The sequence below is a fragment of the Peromyscus eremicus genome, chromosome 8b (assembly GCF_949786415.1).
Source record: "Peromyscus eremicus chromosome 8b, PerEre_H2_v1, whole genome shotgun sequence".
NCBI lineage: Eukaryota > Metazoa > Chordata > Mammalia > Rodentia > Cricetidae > Peromyscus > Peromyscus eremicus.
This window is the reverse complement of record NC_081424.1, coordinates 13,629,027-13,653,947: the sequence shown is the minus strand read 5'-3', so window position 1 is coordinate 13,653,947 and position 24,921 is coordinate 13,629,027. Positions and strand designations below refer to the sequence as shown.

At 42.6% G+C, this 24,921-nt stretch overlaps 1 protein-coding gene across 2 annotated transcripts in view; it reads left to right on the top strand.

Moving 5' to 3' along the window:
- Positions 1-19,767, top strand: part of Lama4 (laminin subunit alpha 4) — a 149,450-nt gene extending 129,683 nt beyond the window's left edge. For both annotated transcript variants that reach the window (XM_059272542.1, XM_059272541.1), the window contains exons 31-38: positions 2,801-2,991; positions 4,877-5,066; positions 6,407-6,562; positions 7,722-7,881; positions 10,822-10,952; positions 13,173-13,266; positions 13,671-13,790; positions 19,305-19,767. In XM_059272542.1, the coding sequence (XP_059128525.1) occupies positions 2,801-2,991; positions 4,877-5,066; positions 6,407-6,562; positions 7,722-7,881; positions 10,822-10,952; positions 13,173-13,266; positions 13,671-13,790; positions 19,305-19,450 (1,188 nt within the window). In that variant the 3' untranslated portion in view covers positions 19,451-19,767. The remainder of the gene's footprint in view (positions 1-2,800; positions 2,992-4,876; positions 5,067-6,406; positions 6,563-7,721; positions 7,882-10,821; positions 10,953-13,172; positions 13,267-13,670; positions 13,791-19,304) is intronic.
- The last annotated feature ends 5,154 nt before the right edge of the window (positions 19,768-24,921 follow it).

Here is a 24,921-nt window from a genome sequence, read left to right as displayed (position 1 = left end):
CTTACTTCCTCTCTCCACCCAGCTACATCACTTCCTCTTTCTGCCCACCTCTATCATTTACTGCCTATCTATACAGACTTCCAGACTTCCATGGTTAGTACTGGGATTAAAGGCATGTGCCACCATGCCTGGCTCTGTTCCCCATGTGGCCTTGAACTCAGAGATCCACATGGATCTCTGCCTCCCAAATGCTAGGATTAAAGGCACGTGCTACTGTTGCCTGACTTCTGTGTTTAATATAGTGGCTGGCTTTTTCCTCTGATCCTCAGATAAGCTTTATTGGGGTGCACAAAGAAAATATCACCACAGAAACTTCTTAATCTGCATTAGAGCCTCACTTTTGGTCATTCTTGGCTTGAAACTGTACTTCTTTGTTTGTTTATTTGTTTTGTTTTGTGATTTTTTGGGGGGGGTTGTTTGTTTGTTTTTTTTACTTTTTGGCTCTATGCTCTTTGGGAGCTTGCCACCCAGCTCCCAAATAAATATGCACAGAGACTTATTATTACTTATAAATGCTCAGCCTTAGCTTGGCTTGTTTCTAGCCAGCTTTTCTTAAATTATCCTATTTATCTTTTGTCTCTGGGCTTTTACCTTTTTCTATTTCTATATACCTTTTATTATTTCCTACTCCATGGCTTACTGTGTAGCTGAGTGGCTGGCCCCTTGTGTCTTCCTCTCTTCCTTTTCTCATTATTTGATCTCTCCTCCCAGATTTCTCCCTCTATTTATTCTTTATGCCTGCCAGACCCACCTACCTTTTCTCCTACCTTGCTATGGGCCATTCAGCTCTTTGTTAGACCAATCAGGTATTTTAGACAGCTAAAGTAACACAGCTTCACAGACCTAAACAAATGCAACATAAAAGAGTGCAACACATCTTTGCATCATTAAACAAATGTTCTACAGCATAAACAAATGTAACACATCTTAAAAATATATTCTACAACATAAAACTATGGTAATTATTTGTAGGTGAGCATATGGACCCCAAACTAAAGATAATTAGGTGCATTTCCTCCATCAGAAGGGAAACTTGGCCTCTAGCAATGAATCACTGAGTCCTATGAACTTTGTGAGGAAGGAAAGGGGGGGGGGTGCTGGGGTCGGGTAGGCTTTCCTCTAGGACATTGTTAGTCTTTGAGCCCCATCTCCCTTTCTCCAACTCAGCTCCCACTATGAGACTCTCCACTGCCAGAGTCTTTAGAAGAGCTGCTGCCCTGGGACCAGCCCTGGCACAGCCCATCTATACCTAATTAGCCTCGCACCACATCTGGATTCCAAGGATAGTTATAGAACAGCACTGAGTTCCTTAGAGGTTGCTTTGCTCATATGAGATTAAGAGTTGTATGCCATTCTTTCTAATCAGTATGGTGTTTCCAGAAACCTCACATCACTTTGTTCTGCTGGTTAAAAAAATAAATAAATAAACCTTCAGATAAACCTTCCCAGAACAACTGTGGGTTTGGTTTTGGGGGGGCTTTGTTTGTTTGTTTGTTTGTTTTTTAACATGTGAAGATCTGACACTTCAGGAATTTTGGAGCGGGTAAACAAGCACACTCAATAATACTGAACATCTTGCCAGGATCTCCAGCCTTTCCTGCTGCCAAACATCTCTCCTATCAGCTTCCTGAGTGGGTCAGATCTGACCAGTCCCTGCTTTAAAGCCTGTGTGGCTCCTCATTGCCTAAAAACAAAACTCTACCTCTATCCCATCATCTAAAGATGCCACCACATAGCACCCACGGAATGCCCACCACATAGCACCCATGGAATGCCCACTACATAGCATCCACAGAATGCCCACCACATAGCACCCACAGAATGCCTACTACATAGCACCCACAGAATGCATGCAGGAACATTGATTTTCTTTTATCTCCACCTCTACCCATCCAATAAATGTTTGCTTTGAATAGTGAATAAATTATTACATACTTGATTTTATTTATACTTTTATTGCCTTAGAAATAGACTACATAATCATTTCACAACACTATATTTCAGCATCAGCAGGGCAATTTGAAAGGCATAACAGATCATCAAAGAAAAGAATTATATTTTAAAATGCTGTTTTATATTGATTCTATCACACAAAGTTTCTTTACATAGTCTGTTGCCAAAAAAATAATCCTAAATATTTTCCAGCTTTTTAAAGATTTATTTATCTTATATGTATGAGTGTTCTGACTGCATGCATGTCTGTGCACCATGTACATGTCTGGTGCCCAAGGAGATCAGAAGAGGTCATCAGATCTCATGGAACTGGAGCTAATGACTGCTGTGAGCTGTCCTGTGGGTATTGGGAACCAAACCCAGGTGCTCTGGAAGTGAAGCCAGTGCTCTTAACCACTAACCCCCCTCTCTAGCCCCGATCTCTCAACTTTTTACACAGCGTATATAAATAATACTGTATGTTAATGTGATGTTGCAGCTGTGTGAAGATTTTATTGACTGATTCTCTCAAGGCTGTTTTATTGCCAACTTTTCCATTGGTAACTATTATTTGAGGTATGCATTGAATTTGAGTGACAGAGCAGTTGTCTCTGAAGCTGCACTTGCATGCGCTTTTACAATCATGGACTAGAATTCTGGGTCTGCTAACGTGCTGTGTGGTTGCTGTTGCTGTCGCTTGTTCATGATGCTAGAAGGAAAAGTAGCCTGCTATTTCATGAATGGGAAACTCACGAGTAACGGCCACTTTGCTAATTCCATGTGCTTATTAAGGGTAAAGACGTTGCATATTCAATTTTGTTACCCGTTCCGCCACTTTCAATCTCTCCACTTCACTTCTTTCCTACAGGGAGAGAAAAATAAGGATGAACCTTCTGCATGGGATCCTGTTGGCCTGAAGTTCCCAGAGCGGAAGGCTCCAAGAGACTCTCACTGCCACCTCTCCAGCAGCCCCAGAACAATAGAACATGCCTATCAATACGGAGGCACGGCCAACAGCCGCCAAGAGTTCGAACACGTGCAAGGAGACTTTGGAGAAAAGTAAAGGAGTGCACTGCCCTCTGGGAGCCTCATGCCATGCTCTGTCCTCCTCTGTCACCACCACTTTCCTCCGACCTTTCCTTTCTGTGTCTTCCTAATCCTGTCGTTTTTTTTTCTTGTCAAACTATATACTAAACAATATGTGATTCCTTCTTTCCAAGAAATCGTGCTCACACTTTCTCTCCAAGTAGACAGCACATAGAACAGCATTCTTGCAGTTTACCAAGGTTGCTCAAAGAAGAGGCATCTTAATTGGGGAAGTTCCAAAAGGCTCATCTGCTGACTTGATGTCCACCCCCTCCCCTCCCCCACATAGATGGCATTCAGACTGTGAATGAGCATGCACCTTAACTTCTAGTGATGGAGAGACCCAGAAAATACAAATGTTCTTGTCCACCTGCAGCCCTCCAGCTGCCTCAAACCCCATTAATTCTTCACAAATCCTGAATGACTCTGTGTTATTAAACATTACTTTTCATAGTGTTTATGTACCCAGCAGGCAAAATCAGTGTTTTTGTATTCTTCATGAAGGAAACTTAAAAAATGTGGCTTACCCACACTTGGAGCTAAAGTTCTAGGCAGGTTTCTTCACACACACATTTCCACCCCCCTTGGGTGGCTGTGTTTGACATGTGATATTTGTCTATAGTATAGACTACAGTATAGACCTTCTACTGCAAGGGGCCTTGATCTGTGATTTATGTAGTATATAAACAATAGTTCTGTGAAATTTTCTCTATGCATGTTAATTACTCGTTGCTATTTATCCACAGAGATAAGTTAATATAACATGTTAATTTTTAGTGTTTACTAATTGTATTAGATATGATTCTCTAGAGCAGTGGTTCTCAACCTGTGGGTCAAGAGCCCTTTGAGGGTCAAATGACCCTTTCACGGGGGTCACCTAACACTGTAAAAAAACAGATATTTACTTTATGATTCATAACAGTAGCAAAATTACAGTTATGAAGCAGCAATGAAAATAATTGCATGGTTGGGGGTCACCACAACATGAGGAACTGGATTAAAGGGTCGCAGCATTAGGAAGGTTGAGAATCACTGCTCTAAGGAGCTGATAGAATGAATATAGAGAGATAAAAAGAGGATTTGTTAGAGTGACTTATAGGCTATGGTCTGGCTAGTAAAACAATGACTGTCTCCCCACAGAAGGGCAAAGAACCCAGTAATTGTTTCACCCATGAGGCTAGATGTCTCAGCTGGGTTTTGACCTATGTCCCAGTCCCAAAGAAGTAGATTCTAATATCAACAGAGGAAGACCTCTGCAGCAGGGTAGATGAACTTACCAGCAAGACTTAGAGCAGACAAAGAACCGAAGCTTCCTTCTTCCGTGTCCTGTTACCTCAGCAGCCTCCAGAAGGTGTGGCCCACATTTATGGTGGTTTTTCAGACCTCAAAAGATCCAGATTTAGGGTGGGTCTTCCCACCTCAAATAGTCCAACCAAGAAAAATCCCTCACAGGTGCACCCAGCTGCTTGAGTTTTAGTTAATTCCAGACATAGTCAAATTGACAACCAAGATTAGCCATCACACTAAATTTCAAAGCAAAGATACCATAAGATCCACAAACAAGACAAGACTTTGTTAAATGTATAACAGACCTCTAGAAAAAAATAAAGATGGATGTGCATGGGGTCTTCTGGGCTTGAAATTTCTAGAATAGGTCTAGAGAAGAATTTGCATTTTTGAAGTAACCAAGCCTACCCAATAAAATCCATTAGCTCATAGTCAGGGATAATTCGAGTGAAGCTGTTTGGGACTAGATAGGATGACTATTCTTCCTTGGACTGTATTACTTGGAAATTTTATCTTGAAATATTATTCCCAGTCTCACTTTACATAAATGACTTCTCTTTTCCTTCACCAGATCTCAGTTTTCCATTCGTCTGAAAACCCGCTCCTCACATGGGATGATTTTCTATGTCTCAGACCAAGAAGAGAATGATTTCATGAGTCTCTTCTTGGCTCATGGCCGCTTGGTCTTCATGTTTAATGTTGGCCACAAGAAACTGAAGATTAGAAGCCAGGAAAAATACAATGATGGATTATGGCATGATGTAAGTTGAGTACAGAGAGCAGCACTGTCGGCCAGTATTGGCCATTGCCCAGGGGAGTCACACTGATTCTACACTGTGGCCTGACAGAAACAGCCATGTCAAAATTCTGAGGCTGTGCACCCAGAGTTCAATTTCAATCATTTATTAATTGCTTATTTTAAAAGTCTTCAACCATATATTAGATAGTCACAGGCTAATTGTAATTATTTTAACCGAAGTCCCAGTAATCAACATGAGCTAAAGTTCAGTTTCTAATGAATTTTTTTTCCTTTTCCCCCACTAACCAGTAGGCTAAGTTCATAATTTTTGACAACTATTACTGACTTTCTTTCAAAAAGTAATCTATGGGAGGTATGAAGCGAGTAAACCACTTGGAAGACAGGCTCTTCCGATGGGGAGTACCTAAACACTGGAGGTAGCCAGTGAGTGTGGAGCGGCTCTTAGAGTCCACTGTACAAGGTGTGTTACAGTTAACTGTAGAATGTGGCTGGTTGTAGAAGGATTTTTCTTTGGGCTGCCCCCTCACCAATAACAACATGGAGACATTATTAATTATGAAAGCCAAGCCTTAGCTTAGGCTTGTTCCTAAGTAGTTCTTATAACTTAAATTAAGCCCTATTTTTTTAATCTGTGGTCTGTCACGTGGCTCCATATCTCATCTCTCCGTACTACCCATCCTGCTTCCTCCACACTGGCTAGGGACTCTGCCTTCTTCCCCCAGAGATCTCTCTCTGCCCAGAAGCCCCGCCTATCTCTCCTGCGTAGCTGTTGGCTGTTCACATTTTGTTACACCAATCACAGCAATACACCTTCACACAGTGTACGAATATCCCACAACAGCTGGTCAGCTAGGAGGAGGTTCCTAAAGCACCCTGCCAAAAATATAACCCATACTCAGCGATGGAACCTATAGCTTTAGGCCATTCAACCTAGAGATAAGAAAATAGGTGAACACTTGCCCTAATGCATGAAGAGGTAAACCCAAGGAGAGCCAGGAAAAAAAAAAAAAAAAAAAAAAAAAAAAAAAAAAAAAAAAAAAAAAAAAAAAAAAAAAACGCATAAAGCAAGGAGGCCTAGAGACAGTTGTAATAAAGATGTCTGCTCCGGGACAAAGAATCAAGGAATAAAGTTAATGACACCCGAAGAGCAGGATAGCCAAAAGCCCACTAAGAGGAAGGGAGAAGGCTGCTGACCTTCAGAGACTGACGGGGTCACGGTTCTGAGAACCTTCTGTGCCTTCCCACAGCGTTGCAATGCCAGGCTTAGGAGGGTGGACAACGCATCCTTCCCCCAGTGTGGGGCCATCACTAAGCCGGGCTATTCTCCTCCCCTCCATCCAGGTGATATTTATTCGGGAAAAGAGCAGTGGCCGACTGGTCATCGATGGTCTGCGAGTCCTAGAAGAAAGCCTTCCGCCAAGTGGGGCCGCCTGGAAAATCAAGGGTCCCATTTATTTGGGAGGAGTGGCCCCTGGAAGGGCTGTGAAAAACATCCAGGTAAGCCAGCTGTGGCAAGACTGAGTCGCTGACCCTTGAACCGGAGGATCACTGATTCCAGGTCCTCATTTCACAGAGGAGGAAGCTAGCAAAAGTGAAACGAGTTTTGCTGGAGAAGCAGCATCTTAGGCTGTCCCGTGGGCTTCCTGTCTGCCCTCAGACATTACAAAGTCAGCTGTCACCTTTTGATTTTAAAATAAACATGAGATGAGGGCATCTCATTAGTTCTGCAAGTTCCTATAATTTTATGTAAAGCTACACCAAGACCAGAGAACAAGTCATTCTACTATATTACTGAGTGTGGAAAAAAACAATCAAAAAAACCCTTCTGCTCATTTAAATTCAGTTCCACTTTTTTTCTTTCTCACATATAATTTTTAAATATACAAGGAATGTGGGTATAAGTGGAAGGATTGAGAATATAAGAAACATTTTTGTAAATTGAATTGTAACTATTACATGTTTTTAAAATGTTTCTCAGTGAAAGGAAGGTATCAAAGGACTTAATTTATCTGGACATAGATTTGATTTTTATCACAGTGTCAGTACAATGTTAAGATCCCAGAAAAGGCAGTTCACAGTATAATTAGACTTGAAGTAAACAGCCCCAATTCTGTGACAATCATTTTTCACTGTTTCCAAATGTAGTATAAAATCAGTTGTCTAAAAGTGACCCAAGTGCCATGTCTTGTAGTATGATTCACAACTATCATAGTAGTATAGTTCATAATAATAGTATAAATAATGTAGTATAAATTCACAACGACATGATGAGCTAATGAGGACAGTTCGGCAAGCTTCCTACCGTTTGCATAGAATTTTCCTCCACATCATGATCTTGGGCCCAGCTGTCATTCCTGGAGGCAAATGAATAACACTAAACAATCTTCAACTGGAAAACCACAGCTGCAACTTACTTCATCACAGCCTGTGGAAACATTTCCACGGCTTAATCACTACACGCTGACGTTACGAAGGACAAAATTCCAGCCTCGATGAATTAGTTAAAAGTAATTACCTGGAGCAATATTGATCATTCAGAAAGGTAGAATGAACAAGGGGTGTCTCTTCCTCTCAAGACGACTGGTTTGCTTTCCCATGGTGCATCTAGCGCTGGGCGAGGGAGGGGATTTGAAGTAACCTATTCTTCTTCCTTCAGATTAACTCCGTCTACAGTTTCAGCGGCTGCCTTGGCAATCTGCAGCTCAATGGTGCCTCCATCACCTCGGCCTCGCAAACATTTAGCGTGACCCCGTGCTTTGAAGGGCCCATGGAGACAGGAACTTACTTCTCGACAGAAGGGGGCTATGTGGTTCTAGGTAATGTGACTGCTCTGGTGTGATTATGGTTGGCCCCAGCTAAACTCGAGTTAAAGCTTGCTCCCCCGGGGCAGCACATCCAGAATGGGGGCTTGTGAGAGGTGATTTGGTCACTGGAAAGATGAACGCTGTTCTTGTGTGAGTGACTGTTCACTCTCTGAAGACAGCGCTGTTCACCATCAGAGTGAGTTGTAGAAAGCAGCCCTGGCCCCTCTCCTCTCTCTGTGCACACATCCACACACACCCTTCCACTTCTGCAATAAGAGTCTCAACAGATGTTGCCACCATGCTCCTATATTTTTCAGCCTCCGGGACTGTGAGCCAAATAAACCCCCTTTCTTTATAAATCAACCAGTGTCAGGTGTCCTGTTATAGCAACATAACAGATGCAGACAAGGATGTATGTTGAAAGCAGGAGTCCTGAAATGCTTTTTTCCTGGAGATAGTTAACGGGGAATTTTAAGCCCAAAGTTAAAATTTAATAATGCCAAGCTCATCTCTGTAAGATCCCTCATTCCTGTAAAGTTCCTCTTTCCTCAAGGACCACTGTGATCTCCTTTACTGTTTCAAATGAAATATGCAACACCAATCCTTGTTGCTTTCATTGGCCAAACTCCTGGGTGCAGACCATTTTGATGCAGAACTTCCTACACTGCCCTGTGACCTGGTCTATATCAGCTCTTGGCCACCTTATACCTCGAAGTTTTCTTGGTTTTTAGTATGAACTATTGTCCCCATTGAAGGAAATTACATTCCCTCCCTCTTGCCGCTCTGAAACCCCAGTACAGCACTGTCTTTCAGAGATCTTATTCTGAAGATTTTCTCCCAACCATTGCTGCCCTGCTCATGCATTCAGCAGCTTTTATTGTACACCACCTGTACGGCAGTCTGTGTGCACACCACATGTATGGCAGTCTGTGTGCACACCACATGTATAGCAATCTGTGCGCACACCACCTATACAGCAGTCTGTGTGCACACCACATGTATGGCAGTCTGTATGCACACCACATGTATGGCAGTCTGTGTGCACACCACATGTATGGCAGTCTGTGTGCACACCACCTGTACAGTAGTCTATGTGCACACCACCTGTACAGCAGTCTGTGTGCACACCACCTGTATGGCAGTCTGTGTGCACACCACCTGTACGGCAGTCTGTGTGCCAGGTGATGGACTGTAACAGTTCCAAAAACAAAAGAAATCTTAGGAGACTATACCCAGCCTCCATCTAACCCACAGCAACAAGGATCCTATAAATATAAAGGATTAATCCTTCTTAATGATCCAGTCCCTTTAATAGGTTCGAAAAAACAACCATTAAGGATTTTGCACAACCTCTGATAAAGAACCATGATGTAACCAGGTACACTTTCTTACACAGCCACTCACATCCAGTAGAATGTGACTAGAGGCAGTTGCCCTCTGTCTACCTCAGGATTTTGCTTTCCTTCGCTGCCCAGTCCCATTTACTCCTACTAAAACATACACCCGAGTTTCATAGTCTTTAAAGAATTCTGAAGTTTGGACAGTTTGAAATGTGTAGCCAAGTGTATAATTTATGTCTGTTCCTTGAGCATTGTCTAATACCAGGAGGGCTAGGTATGGTGGTGCACATCTTTAATCTCAGCACTCAGAATCTCCATGAGTTTGAGGCCAGCCTGGTCTACATAGCAAGTTCCAGGCCAGCCAGGGCTACGCAGAGAAATCCTGACCAAAAGCAAGAAGAAAGAAAAAAAAAATGTATTGGGAAATAAAATCTTAAGTTATTTATGAGGTAATATGTCAAGTAGACACTATTAAAATGCCTAGATTTGCAACAAGCCTTTAAATACCTGTATATGTATGGGTGTGGGGTGTGCACGTGAGTGCAGGTACCAGAAGAAGAGGTCTGGTCCCATGGAGCTGGAGTTACAGATGGTTGTGAGCTGTCCAGGAACTGAACTCTAAAGAGTAGCACATGCTCTTAACTGCTAAGCCATCTCTTCAACCCCACAGCTACTCTTTTTTTTTTTCTTTTAAGATTTATTTTATGTGTATGAGTGTTTGCCCACCACATGCATGCCTGGTGCCCACAGAATCCAGAAAGGGTACTGGATCCCTTGTGAATCACTGTATGCATGCTGGGAATTGAACCCAGGTTCTCTGAAAGAGCAGCCAGTGCTCTTAACCACTGAAGCCATCTCTCCACCTCCAGCCCCACCCCCACTGGGCTATTCTTAATAAGCAATGTCTTAGCTCACCACAGTAACAGTTTCTAAATACTAGCACCAGTTAATTTGGGGGTTAAAATTGTCTTAAAATACAGCTAACCAGACCTCTCCAATGACTACAATATGATGTCTATCTTCCATATTTGCATACTGGAGCCCTTCTAGGCGGGGCTCCCCATCCTCCATGGGGAACCAGCTAGGCATACCCATGGAACCATCCAGAACCGCTTCTAGGGCTCTCCAAGTTTTCCAGCCTCTGTATATGGCTTCAAGTTATAGCTCTGTCCAGATTTTCCTGCTCTCCTTTTTTTTAAATTATGTATGTGTGATATGTGTCTTCAGATTTCATTCTTTGCCCAAAATACCCTACCCTCCTCACTTTTATTTATTACTGTGTGTGTGTTATGATGTGGGGGGGCACATGCCACAGCACAGGTGTGAGATTACAGGACGATTTTGTGGGGTTGGTTCCTTCCTTCCACCTTTACATGTGTTCCAAGGATGGAGCTCAGGTTGGCTGGCTTGGACAGCAAGTGCTTTACCTACTTAGCAACCCTGCCAGCCCCTGTGCTCTCTTAAAAGAGTAAACGGTTCTGCAAGCTGGAATGTCAGTGCCCTGAACTCTCACAGCATATGGAGTACTTTTAGTGTGTTGTCATCATAAAATCATGCTATAGCTAGAAATTCTTTTTTTTCTCATCTTGGTAATTTCTATTTCTCTCTGCAGATGAGTCTTTCAATATTGGATTGAAGTTTGAAATAGCATTTGAAGTCCGTCCCCGGAGCAGTTCTGGAACCCTTGTCCATGGCCACAGTGTCAACGGAGAATACCTGAATGTACACATGAAAAATGGGCAGGTAGTGTCCTGAGAAATAACAGTCTATCTTGTCTAACCTGGAATGCTGATGTAAAGCAGCAGATGTATTTCATCAGTCTTTCTAATGGAAAAAGGAGGAAAATTGAACATGAGATTTAAGTGTGCATAATGCAGGTGTTCACATTCATGTGCTGGGGATTGATTAGAACAGAGTCATGGCTGGGCGGCGGTGGCACATGCCTTTAATCCCAGCACTTGGGAGGCACAGCCAGGCAGATCTCTGTGAGTTCAAAGCCAGAGGCCAGCCTGGTCTACAGAGCGAGATCCAGGACAGGCACCAAAACTACACAGAGAAATCCTGTCTCGAAAAAATGGAAATAAATAAATAAATAATAGAACAGAGTCATGAAAATATGGCAAAGCTACCAAAAATTACCAATAACAGCATGGCATTTTAATAAAAGAATTAGACCTAGTGGTGGTGGCACATGCCTTTAATCCCAGCACTTGGGAGGCAGAGCCAGGCGGATCTCTGTGAGTTCGAGGCCAGCCTGGGCTACAGAGTGAGTTCCAGGATAGGCTCCAAAGCTACACAAAGAAACCCTATCTCAAAAAACGAAAAAAAAAAAAAGAAGAAGAAGAAGAATTAGAAGAAAACTTTTTAGCAAATAGAAGTAAAAATATGTCTACTTCTAACATTCACAAATGTGAAATCATCTTTCTAAATATTTATATGCTTATCACAGATGTATGTATATATACATACATGCATATCATTCTCAGTTACTAGAAGTTTGTATTATGTTATAATTAAACACCACATTCACCCTAAGATATTACTAAAGAATATTCAGGAACATATTCAAATAAGTAGGAAGAGACTATTTTCATTATGCCTCAAACTTAATATAACCACATTTTTATTTGGATTATAATGCACTCAATTAAGGCATAAAAATAAAAAAGCTTTCATAAGACTCTGAAATGAATCCCCAGCATATTTGTGTGTGTGATATTACATGTGCATATTATATACATTGCCCGGTCCCGCGGGCCAGGTTATTAGATGAGACCCGAGGAGGCACCTCCTGAAAGATCAATGGGGGTGAGAGAGAAAGGAGACCAGGCGCATAAAGGAAGACAGAGACATTCTGAGTTGCATCGAGGTCTCCTTTATTGACTGGGTGTTGAGGCTTATAAACAGGGCTTCAGGCAGGGAGGGGGAACAGGGGAAGCACGGAGAGAAGGATGGAAAATTCCTAAGGGAGGGTGAGGTCACTTTGGTCCCAGGCCCCTGCAGCTGGCTGATTAGCAGGTACTCCAGGAAGTTGTACAGCCTGAGGTTAGGCCAGGAACTTCCTGCTTTTGTAAGGTTTGATAAAGTAAGAACACTGCTGTCCGGAATCGGTCCCCAACAATACATTATATATTAGTGTTATATATTATTTTAGCAAATAATATATACTGTATATATTATACATATTAGTTACTAGGTATTGGGTACTATTCTAAAAGATTCATAAGAGTGTATTGACTTAGGCCTCCTATCATCTCAAGGATGTATATAGTACTTTATATCTGAGAAAAATAGGGCAGAAAGCAGATAAATGGAAGCTAAGCAGTTTGGCTTGAAAGTCCATTCTCTTCAACAGCATCTTTTATCCATTTCTGATTTAAAAAAATTTCATTCAATATATTTTGATCATGATGTTCTCCTCCCTCAACTTCCCCCAGATCCTCTCACCTCTCCCCCCACCCAATTTTGTGTTCTTCTCTCTCTTAAAAACAATGGAAAAGCAAAGAAGGAAAAGATCAAGAAGACAAACTTGCCAGAGAAAGAGAGAGAGAGAGAGAGAGAGAGAGAGAGAGAGAGAGAGAGAGAGAGAGAGAGAGAGAGGAGAGAGAGCCCACTAAAGTACATTGAGTTTGTTTTGCGCTGGCCAACTACTCCCAGGCACAGGGCCTGCCCTCCTGCTTGTATAAACAGAACGTACTCTATAAACTCAGCAAATTCGTTCTATGACAGTTCTTACCATTCCTCTACATCCTGTCCAGTGGGATAATTTTGTCCTCTCTCCAAAGATTTAAACTCTTTCTATCAACTATCAAAGAGTGACCCCTTGTGTTCACATTGCAAATATAATCAGGCACGGGTATTTATTGAAAGTATTGCTCCTCTGTGATAAATTAGTTAGGAAGTTCAGTTTCACCGTGATGATGAGACGTGAAACTAACTGTATAACGTGCCCCATCTGCGCAGGTCACAGTGAAAGTCAACAATGGCGTCAGAGACTTTTCTACCTCAGTAACGCCCAAGCAGAACCTCTGTGATGGCAGATGGCACAGAATCACAGGTGAAAGACTTGGAGTGTCCTGTGCAAGCCTGAGCCTGCACAGTACATGGGATGGGGGCGGGGGATGATGTGACCTTATATGATACCTGACAGATGATAAGAAAAAAGAATAAAGGATCGTCAGACTAACATGTGAACATTGAATGCATGACGATGAATGTTGCCAAAGTAGAAGACATGGGAATTTCGGAGCAATGAAACAAGTAGCAGTGTGTTCTGATAGTCCTCCTTTCTGAGGAGAGTGTCACCACAATTACTCAATTAGATGTGCTTAGACATCATTGCTGTTTCTGGGGTAGAGAAGTATGGGGATCTGGAATGTATTGGTATTATGATAAACTAGTTTCTTTCATGTAAACATTACCACACTACCAAGTATGACCAGTCTTTTCTCTGTCTTTCAGTTATTAGAGATTCAAACGTGGTCCAGTTGGATGTGGATTCTGAAGTGAACCATGTGGTTGGACCATTGAATCCAAAGCCAGTTGATCACAGGGAGCCTGTGTTTGTTGGAGGTGTTCCAGGTAAGCTCTTCAGAGAAGGGACGGGCTTCCAAATCCAGAAAACCCAGTAAGCTCTCATAATTGTTGTTAGTATATTAAAAAATGGGCCATGTATTGTCATAACACCTAAAAATTCAGAGGGTTTTGTATGCAGTGGTCCTTAATGAAAGAGCAGCAAAGCACTGAGTTTGATCCCAGCACTGAAGAAGAAAAAAAGAAAGGAAGGAAGGAAGAAGGAAAGAGAGAGAGAGAGAGAGAGAGAGAGAGAGAGAGAGAGAGAGAAAAGAAGTAAAATGCCAAAACATATAATTTCTCATTCAAGATTAATAACACGTAAGAATTAGCGTGCACACCAGGAGATAGCAATCCATCTTGCCAGATTTAATTCTCTCTCTCCTCTTCCCTCTTTCTCCTTTAGATATCCTCTACACATACTCAGACACTACAGAGAACACTCATTCATGAGTGACAGTGCTGTAGGACCTGAGATCGTTGAGGATTCAAAGTTTACTGACAATCACTCCCCTTACACAGTAGGGAAGGATGCATGCTTCCCCTGCCCAGAATTAGTCTGCATTGTGGAAACAGCGGCAGATCATAAGTTGTGTTGCTCAGATGGAATGGCGTTCCCTAAGAGAGGTTTCCATCTCCAGTCCTGTAAATAGCAGCCCAAATGGCGTCTAACTCAGGGTAGTGAGAGAACACTTACAGGCCCCCGGCAATCACTTGACGTCCCTAGAACAATGAGCATTATCTTACGTTGAACAAGACTGTTTTTACGTATTTCTCTAACTTAGAAAAGTTGAAAGTGAGAGCTAGAGAGGAAGATATAAGATGGAGATATTTAAGCTTTTCACCTGAAATTTGGTGAGAATTTCAATAATCCAACTAGATTTTTTTAACTGTATCATAAAAAAGCAGTCAATAATTAAAAGAGAGAGAGAGAGAAGAAAAAGAAAGAAAGAAAGAAAGAAAGAAAGAAAGAAAGAAAGAAAGAAAGAAAGAGAAAGAAAGAAAGAGAGAGAGAAAGAGAAAGAAAGATCTGTAGATAAAATCAAGCATCTCACCTCATGTCCTCACAAAATAGTAGTAACCAAGTCCTCCTCCTCCTCTTTCTACGCTGATGTCTTCAGATAGGAGCTGCGGTAGTTTGGTAGTTTGCATGAGAACGGCCCCATAGGCTCCTATATTTGAACAATTAGTCACCAGGGGTGGCCCTATTTGAGAAGGATTAAGAAGTGTGACCTTGTTGGAGAAAGTGTGTCACTGGGGGTGGTCTCTGAGTTTTCAAACACCCATTCCAGGCCCAGTCTCTCTCTCTCTCTCTCTCTCTCTCTCTCTCTCTCTCTCTCTCTCTCTCTCTCTTCTCTCTCTCCCTCCCTCCCTTCCTCCCTCCCTTCCTCCCCCCTCCCTCCACACATACCTGCTGTATGAGGGGGAGAAAGCTACTTCTCCAGCACCATGCCAGCCTGCATGCCACCATGCTTTGCACCATGGTGAGAATTATGATCATGGACTAAGCCTCTGAAACTAGCAAGGCCCCAAATAAATGCTTTCTCTTACAAGAGTTGCCTCAGTCATGATTGTCTCTTCACAGCAATAGAACTAAGATACTAACATTAACAATAATGATAACTCAGGAGCCAAAAGGCATAATTAAGACCCTTAAAAAACAGCCCCCTCTTATATTTCACACAGGTACTCCCACCACCGTTCCCCAGTCCTCTGCCTCTGCTCTGGCTTTGAGTCTGAAAGGGACTCTAGTGAAGGCCACCACTGCACCTCATGTCTGTACCTGTGAAAACTGTCCCATGGCAGTTCTGTTTCTCCACATGGCTTCCTTCCTAGAAATCACAGTATAGCTTCAACTATTCCATAGGCTTCCAGTACACACAGGATTAAATTAAACAAAGCACACACCTGCCTCCTTTGTGCCCTCGCCTCTGGTCTCCCAGTACCATCTGAGAGTGAAATTCCTCAATGTTCCGGGATGCTGTCTCTGCTCCAGGCCTTCCCACTAGTGCTCAGGGATTGAATTTCTAGTAAATGTTGCTCTTCGTTTTTCTTCTGGTACCTTTCCAAGGAACAACTTCTCCCAGCCCTCCAACCTAGTTCCTTATTGATCCTCTGGACTTGCCTTTTCCTTCCATTCTTCCTCCCTAGGGTACACACAATTGTTGTGAAACTGTATTACTTGCTTTCCTATTACCATGATAAAACCATTGACCAAGGCATTTTGTAGTAGGAGGAGTGTATTTGGGCTTAGAGTTCTAGAGGGTTACAGTCTGTGACGGCACAGTGAAGACAGGCAGGAGGTTTCAGGAAGCTGATCACTTCATAAAAAAGCACAGAGCAGAGACAACCAATTCAAAACAGTGTGTCTTTAAACTCCCAATGCCCGCCTCCAGTGACGTACTTCCTCTAAGAAAGCCACACCTCCTAAACCTCCCAAACAGCGCCCCCAGCTGGGAATGGAATCCTCAAATACCTGAGTTGTGGAAGACATTTCTCATTCAAACAGTCACAGGCTGAAGCTAAGTGGTACACTGCCTGATGACAGGGAACAGGACCTCACCCCATCCAGCACTCACTGCTAAGCACCTGCCTAAGCTCGTGGTGGCCAAGCAAGCTTGTCTCCCCAGTGTGAGTGACAGCACTTGTTCCTCCTTGTACCTGAAGGGTTCACCCTGTGATTCACCGGAACTTCATCTTTGACATTTGTCTGCCTTCTGAGTCTGTCAGGAAGCTCCACAAACTGAGTGAACAAGATACACCTAAAGCCACAACCAGGATGTCCAACCCCTATGATGGATGGCGAAATTTCACTAGTGAGCCATCCCATAGTGACTAGCTTACCATCGTTGGAACCACCAGCCCACTACACCACTGCAACTTTTAATTCCACCTAGAAAACATGCCAGCAAGCCTTCAGCATAAGCAATTATAATTTAAGCTGGCTGTGATTAATTCTATCATCCTGAATGGCTTGAGATTAAGTCCACTGAAATCACATCAGAAACCAGGGCATTAAGAATGATAACTAAAGAAATTAAGCATCGATAGAAATCCTATATGCCCTGAATTCTCTTGAAATGGCAGTCACTCTTGTACAACTCAAGACTTTGATGACACATTTTCTCATGTCCCGGTTTGCTCCCTGTGACTGTGATAAACACTGTAACCAAATCAGCTCGGGGAGAAATGGAGGAAGTCGAGACAGGAGCTCAGGCAGAGGCCCTGGAGGAATGTCATTTACTGCCTTGCTCCTCCTGGCTTATATACAGCCCAGGACCATCTGCCCAGGGGTAGTACTGCCCTTCATGGGGTGGGCCCTTACACATCAATCATTAATCAAGAAAACACCACCAAAGACACACCTAAATCTCATGGAGGCAATTCTGCAATTGATGAGATTTAGGTGACTCTAGCTTGTGACTCTAGTTGACAAAAAACTAGCTATGACATCTCACTAAAAAGTTAATAAATAGCCTGGCAGTGGTGGTACGTGCCTTTAATCCCAGCACTTGAGAGGTGGAGGCAGGTGGATCTCTAAGTTTGAGGCCAGCCAGGTCTACAGAGCAAGTTCCAGTACAGCCAGGGCTACACAGAGAAACCCTGTCTCCAAAAACAACAAAAAGATATAAATAAAATTTATTTAACTATTACACACACACACACACACACACACACACACACACACACACATCAACTTGCCTATATGGTAATTTAAAAGAATCTTTGAGATTAGCATAGCCCATTCCCAAGTCTAACCAATCACTATTGAAAACTCTATATTATTTTCTATAAAATATAGTCAAGTCTTCATTCCATCTTGGAAATATTCTCTCTTAAAATTAGGTGTTAGGGGGATGGAAAAATAGCTCAACTGGTAAAAGTGCTTGGTGCTTAAGCATGGGAACCAGAGCTCAGATCCCAGGACCCACGTGAAAGCCTAATATTGTCCATAGCATGCACATAACCCCAACAACAAGACAAAAACAGGAGGACCCATAGTTCAGTAACTGAGCCTCAATAGTTCAGTATCATAGCTGGAAACAAAATAGTGCCCTCAGGGTTTAAGTCGAGACCCTGCCTCCAAGAAATGAGACAAAGAGAGATCATGAAAGACATTTAACACACCCCTCTGAATTCTGCACACATAAGTGCATGCACTACACAGACATGCACATACAACACACACATGCACATACAACACACACACACACACACACACACACACACACACACACACACACACAAAACCATGTTAAATTTTGTTAACCAATTACTTAGGGCCCTGGGGTACTCTTCTGTCACTAGATATAATTAATTTTATGGTAAATCATGCAGACCATAATTGCTATATTAATTATTTCCTCCAGATGATTTTCTGCATGAGCCAGGGGTGGGCAGCTCAGGCAGAGTGGGAGCTGTGTTCCTCTGTGGCAGAGGCTGTAGAAAGTTCCTCTCAAGCTTTCACTCAGTTTTTATTCTGAGGATGAAGTATTCGGAGCAGGCTTTGCAAACATGTAGCCATTGTAAATTAGATACAAAGAGAAGGAACTGCTCTCTGGGGTCCTTCCAAATCTAAAGCCTTATGATTACCGCTGGAAGGCAGAATGTGATTTCCACTGTTTTCAGCACTCAGCCTCCGTGCGTAGGTACTCTACACTGGATAGAAGATGCACAGCTGCTTCCCACGGTTTGCTCGGGGTCCTAGTTCACGTTCCTTCCCAAGTTAGATTGCAGAATCTTTTGTCTGCCGCCACTCACATAGCTGTGTGTTTATAATAATGAGCTTTTACTAAAGAGATTTTAATTTTATGATATTTATAAGCTGTCTAAGTTGCTTTTAATTATATTGCTTCTTTCATCCCAACACACCTAATTGTATATGTATAATTAATAAACAGCAGGCTTCTAGATACCTAATTACAATGAGAGAAGGTTCCTGACATACTACAAGACACCTGTGCCCATACAAAATCCATGCTGCCTACCACTTCCCTATTTATAGTTCTTAAACCCTGAGCTCAGAAAAATTAAATTTTACCTCATTTGAATTCATTATTTTCTCATCATTTCCATAAGCTTGGCAAAAACGTAGAGACTTAAGGGTGAAGGGTAATGAAGATAGGAATTAAACAAAAACATTAACTCTGTCCAAAAATAACATGGAAGCTCAAATTCCTTTCCCCTTCTCAGCAAAGCACAGTAAGCAAATGAGGCCTCGGGGAAATTAACTCTGAACAGCACAGTTAGAGCATGAAAACTCACTGCTGAGGCTTCACGTGCAGCTCACAGTATGCACAGAAATGTGATTATAGAAAACACAGCAAACGTTAAAACCCCTCTCTGTTCTCATCCTTCAAAAGCGAGTGCTGGGCCTGGGAGTCTGCTAGAGAACCCTGTGCCTTGGCTGATGTGGAAATCATTTTGACAGTCTGAGCAATTTTCCCGTTTTTACTAGGAGGTAATGTGGGAGCCTAGAATTCCCCCACTGAAATTTCTGCTCTTTTTTATTTCTCTTTTCAGAGTCTCTTCTGACACCGCATTTGGCTCCCAGCAAACCCTTCACAGGCTGCATCCGCCACTTTGTGATTGACGGGCGCCCAGTGAGCTTCAGTAAAGCCGCCCTGGTCAGCGGGGCTGTGAGCATCAACTCCTGCCCCACAGCCTGACATCGCAGGACTCTGCTGCCAACAAGAGCCCTTCCTAGCACTGAAATAAACACAGAGCCATTGGGGGAGAGGGGCAGAACTCCTTCCCCATGGAAGCTCTCACCTGGTTGAAGGGGATTTCAATAAATCAGAGACCAGCCACTTCCTATTTTTTATTTGAATTTATACAATGGGTCCAAAATTTTTGTCTGCGGTGGACAGCAATTGAAAAGGCGGCAGAATGACTTATATTGAGAGCCCATGTACTTCAGCTGGCAACGTTACTGCTCCTGTCTCTAATAAAATAGAAGGGTTTCCAAACCAGCCCTGGTATACAAGCCAAGTGTCACTAAGTTCTCAGAGTCAACAGTTTTTCAGGGGAGATCGGTCAACTTATTCCCAATGTTTGTCCTCAACTACTTTCTCTTATCTTGGATTTCCTGACTTGTTCACAACCTAAAATTAGGTGATCCACTTTCACCTTTACAAGAGTGTTTTCGATTTATAGTGGGAGTACATGGTTTAGTAACAGTTCTAAGGGATTATGGAAAAGGAAATAGCATAATTTAGTATTTTCTGGCTTGAAAGGAGGCCACCTTTTTACAGAGTTAGTACAGAGTTAGTTAAAGAGCATGTCCCACTTAAAACCACACTGTGACTTTCTGAAACTGAAGCCTCACCATGTACATGAACTTGAATCAGTTCTTAGATAAGACTTCACTCTCCCAGATTCAAAATGAAAAGTTTTATTTTTCTTCTTTTAGCTAAACATAGCATTATTAGTACTTGATGCAAGGGAAAAAATGAGTTATGTGTTTTTGTTTTGTTTTGGTTTTGTTTTGGTTTTTCAAGACAGGCTTCTCTATGTAGCTTTGGTGCCTTCCCTGGAACTCACTCTGTAGACCAGGCTGGCCTCGAACTCACAGAGATCCGCCTGCTTCTGCCTCCCAAGTACTGGGATTAAAGGCATGTGCCACCACCGCCTGGCCTTGTTTTTTTTTTTAATTTAGAATTTTTTTTATTCATTTTACATACCAATCACAGATCTCCCTCTTTCCTCCGCCCACTCCTCTAGACTGAATGGCTCAGTTGCCTTTAGCCTACTGGCTATGGGTGGGTTAGGACTTCTGTTGGTCTTTTCTGTGTCGAACACACAGATTGCAAGCCCAGCGCCACTTTGAGATCTTTGGCAGCGGTTAACTCTGCAGCTCACACACGATTGAGCCTGTATGATAATGAGTATTCAAAGACCAGTAATGTCTGGGGGGGGGGGGGGCCTCACCAACCTAAGACAGAGCACCTGTGTGGCCTGGGCAGGTGTCTCCATGACGGGTAAGGTGACCTGCTAACGTCCCACGCAACCTAAGTCAGAAGCTCATTTATTAGTAAAAGGGGGACCTGTAGGGCCCTGGCCCCCGTTTTGGGTAACTGTTGCCTTACTTGCTGACCATGACCTCAATATCCTCCCTATGCTAATTCCCTCCCGGGTTTCAATCTCCTGAATGCTTAAGGGAAGTTCCTTGTCTGTGTATCCTGCATAATGGGTGTTAACAACTTAGATGCAAGATTGTAAAACATAGATAGCGAACTTCTGCCCTCTAGGGTTCTCCCATTGTGCTGTAAGCCTATATTTAAGACCTCCTCCCAGCCGGGCGGTGGTGGCACATGCCTTTAATCCCAGCACTCGGGAGACAGAGGCAGGTGGATCTCTGTAAGTTCAAGGCCAGCCTGGGCTACAGAGTTGAGTTCCAGGAAAGGCACAAAGCTACACAGCGAAACCCTGTCTCCAAAAAAGATAAAGCAAAAAGAAAGAAAGAAAGAAAGAAAGAAAGAAAGAAAGAAAGAAAGAAAGAAAGAAAGAAAGAAAGAAAGAAAGAAAGATAGAGAGACAGAGATAGAGAGAGAAGAGAGAGAGAGAGAGAGAGAGAGAGAGAGAGAGAGAAATAAGAAGGTAAGGCCTCCCATGGAGGCAGGTCCAAGCCCCTCCCCTGCCTCAAGGCTGTGCAAGGTGTCCCACCATAGGTAGTAAGCTCCAAAAAGCCAGCTCATGCACCAGGCATGGATCCTGATCCTACTGCCAGGAGGCCCCTTAAGCAGATCAAACTACACAACTCTCTTGCTTATGCAGAGGGCCTAGTCCAGGCCTGTGGAGGCTCCACAGGTGTTGGTCTAAATTTCATGAGTTCCCACTAGTTTGATTCAGTTGTCTCTGTTGTTTTCCCCATCATGATCTTGATGCCCCTTGCTAATAGAATCCCTCTTCTTTCTCTTCAACTGAACTCCTGGAGGTTGGCCTGGTGTTTGGCTGTGAGTCTCTGCATCTGCTTCCATCAGTTACTGGAGAAAGGCTCTATGATGACAGTTAGGGTATTCACTTATCTGATTACTGGGGTAAGCCAATTCAGGCACCCTCTCCACTATTGCTAGTAGTCTAAGCTGGGGTCATCCTTAGAAATTCCTGGCAACTTCCCTAGCACTCGGTTTTTCCCTATCCTCATGATATCTCCCTCTATCATGGTATCTCTTTCATTGCTCTCCCATGCCATCCCTGTTCTAGCATGACCATCCTGTTCCCTTATGTTCTCATCCCCCAACCCCCACCCTCCATTGTCCCTCCTCATCCCCAGTTTATTCATGGAGATCTCATCTATTTCCCCTTCCCAGAGCGACCCATGCTTCCCTCTTTGGGTCCTCCTTGTTAGCTAGCTTCTCTGGAGTTGCTGTGGGTTGTAGTCTGGTTATCATTTGCTTTAAATCTAGTATCCACTTATGAGTGAGTACATACCATGTTGGTCATTCTGAGTATGGGTTACCTCACTCAGGATGATATTTTCTAGTTCCATCCATTTGCCTGCAAATTTCATGATGTCATTGTTTTTTACTGCTGATTAATACTCCATTGTGTATATGTACCACATTTTCTTAATCCATTCTTCAGTTGAGAGGCATCTAGGTTGTTTCCAGGTTCTGGCTATTATGAATAATGCTGCTATGAACATAGTTGAGCTTGTGTCCTTGTGGTATGATTGAACATTCCTTGGGTATATACCCAAGAGTGGTATAGTTGGGTCTCAAGGTAGATTGATTCCAAATTTTCTGAGAAACAGTCATACTGATTTCCAAAGTGTCTGTGCAAGTTTGTACTCCCACCAACAGTGGAGGAATGTTCCCTTTGCTCCGCATCCTCTCCAACATAAGCTGTCTTCAGTGTTTTTGATCATAGCCATTCTGGCAGGTGTAAGATGGTATCTCAGAGTCATTTTGATTTGCATTTCCCTGATGACTAAGGATGTTCAGCAATTCCTTAAATGTCTTTTGGCCATTTGAAATTCTTCTGTTGAGAATTCTGCTAAGCTCCGTAGCCCATTTTTAAATTGGACTGTTTGGTATTTTGATGTCTAGTTTCTTGAATTCTTTATATATTTTGGAAATCAACCCTCTGTCAGATGTGGGGTTGGTGAAAATCTTTTCCCATTCTGTAGGCTGTCGTTTTGTCTTATTTGCTGTGTCCTTTGCCTTACAGAAGATTCTCAGTTTTAAGAGGTCCCATTTATTAATTGTTGCTCTCAGTATCTGTGCTACTGGTGTTATATTTAGGAAGTGATCTCCGGTGCCAATGCATTCAAGACTACTTCCTACTTTCTCTACTATCAGGTTCAATGTAACTGGTTTTGTTTTTATTTACTTTTTTTTTTTTTAATCCACTGGCTTCTCTATTTTTTTTTTTTTTTATTTCGCAATACAAATCAGTTCTACATATCAGCCACGGATTCCCTTGTTCTCCCCCCTCCGGCCCCCCTCACCTTTCCCCCAGCCCACCCCCCATTCCCACTTCCTCCAGGGCAAAGCCTCCCCCATGGACTGAGATCAACCTGGTAGACTCAGTCCAGGTAGGTCCAGTCCCCTCCTCCCAGGCCTAGCCAAGCGATCCTGCATAGGCCCCAGGTTTCAAACAGCCAACTCACGCAATGAGCACAGGACCCAGTCCCACTGCCTGGATGCCTCCCAAACAGATCAAGCCAATCAACTGTCTCACCCATTCAGAGGGCCTGATCCAGTTGGTGACCCCTCAGCCATTGGTTCATAGTTCATGTGTTTCCATTCATTTGGCTGTTTGTCCCTGTGCTTTATCCAACCTTGGTCTCAACAATTCTCGCTCATATAAACCCTCCTCATTCTCGCTAATTGGACTCCCAGAGATCCACCCGGGGCCTAGCCATGGATCTCTGCATCCAGATCCCTCAGTAGTTGGATGGGGTTTCTAGCACGACAAATAGGGTGTTTGGCCGTAACTGGTTTTATATTGTGGTCTTTGATCCACTTGGACTTGAGTTTTGTGCATAGCGATAGATATGGATCTGTTTGCAATCTTCTACATGTTGACGTCCAGTTATGCCAGCACTATTTGTTGAAGATGCTTTTGTTTTTCCATTGTACAGTTTTGGCTTCTTTGTTAAAAATCAGATATTCATAGGTATGTCGGTTAGTGTCAGAATCTTCATTTCAATTTCATTGGTCCACATGTTGGTTTTTATGCCAGTACCAAGCTGTTTTTATTACTGTAGCTCAGTAGTAGAGCTTGAAGTCAGGGATAGTAATACATCCAGAGGTGGCTTTATTGTACAGGATTATTTTAGCTATCCTGGGTTTTTTGTTTTTCCATATGAAGTTGAGTATTGTTCTTTCCAAATCTGTGAAGAGGGATTTTGATGGAGATTGCACTGAATTTGTAGACTGCTTTTGATAAGATTGTCATTTGTACTATGTTAATCCTACCTATCCATAAGCATGGGAGATCTTTCCATTTTCTGATATCTTCTTCAATTTCTTTCTTCAGAGACTTAAAGTTCTTGTCATACAGGTCTTTCATTTGCTTAGTTAGAGTTAAGCCAAGGTATCTTACATTATTTGTAGCTATTGTAAAGGGTGATGTTTCTCTGATTTCTTTCTCAACCCGTTTATCATTTGTATATAGGAGAGCTATTGGGTTTTTGTTTTTGTTTTTGTTTTTGTTTTTGTTTTTTAGTTAATCTTGTATCCTGCCACATTACTGAAGGTTTTTTTTATCAGCTATAGGAGTTCCCTAGTAGAATTTTTGGGGTCACTTATGTATACTATCATATCGTTGGCAAATAGCAAAAGTTTGACTTCCTCATTTCCAATTTGTATCCCCTTGAACTCCTTTTATTGTCTCCCCTTGAACTCCTTTTATTGTCTTATTGCTTTAGCTAGGACTTCAAGTACTATATTGAATAAATATGGGGAGAGTAGACAGTCTTGTCTTGTTCCTGATTTTAGTGGAATTGCTTGAGTTTCTCTCCATTTAATTTGATGTTGGCTGTGGGCTTGCTGTAAATTGCTTTTATTATGTTTAGGTATGTTCCTTGTATTCCTGATCTCTCCAAGACCTTTATCATGAAAGGGTGTTGGATTTTGTCGAAGGCTTTTTCAGCATCTAATGAGATGACCATGTGTTTTTTTTCCTTTCAGTT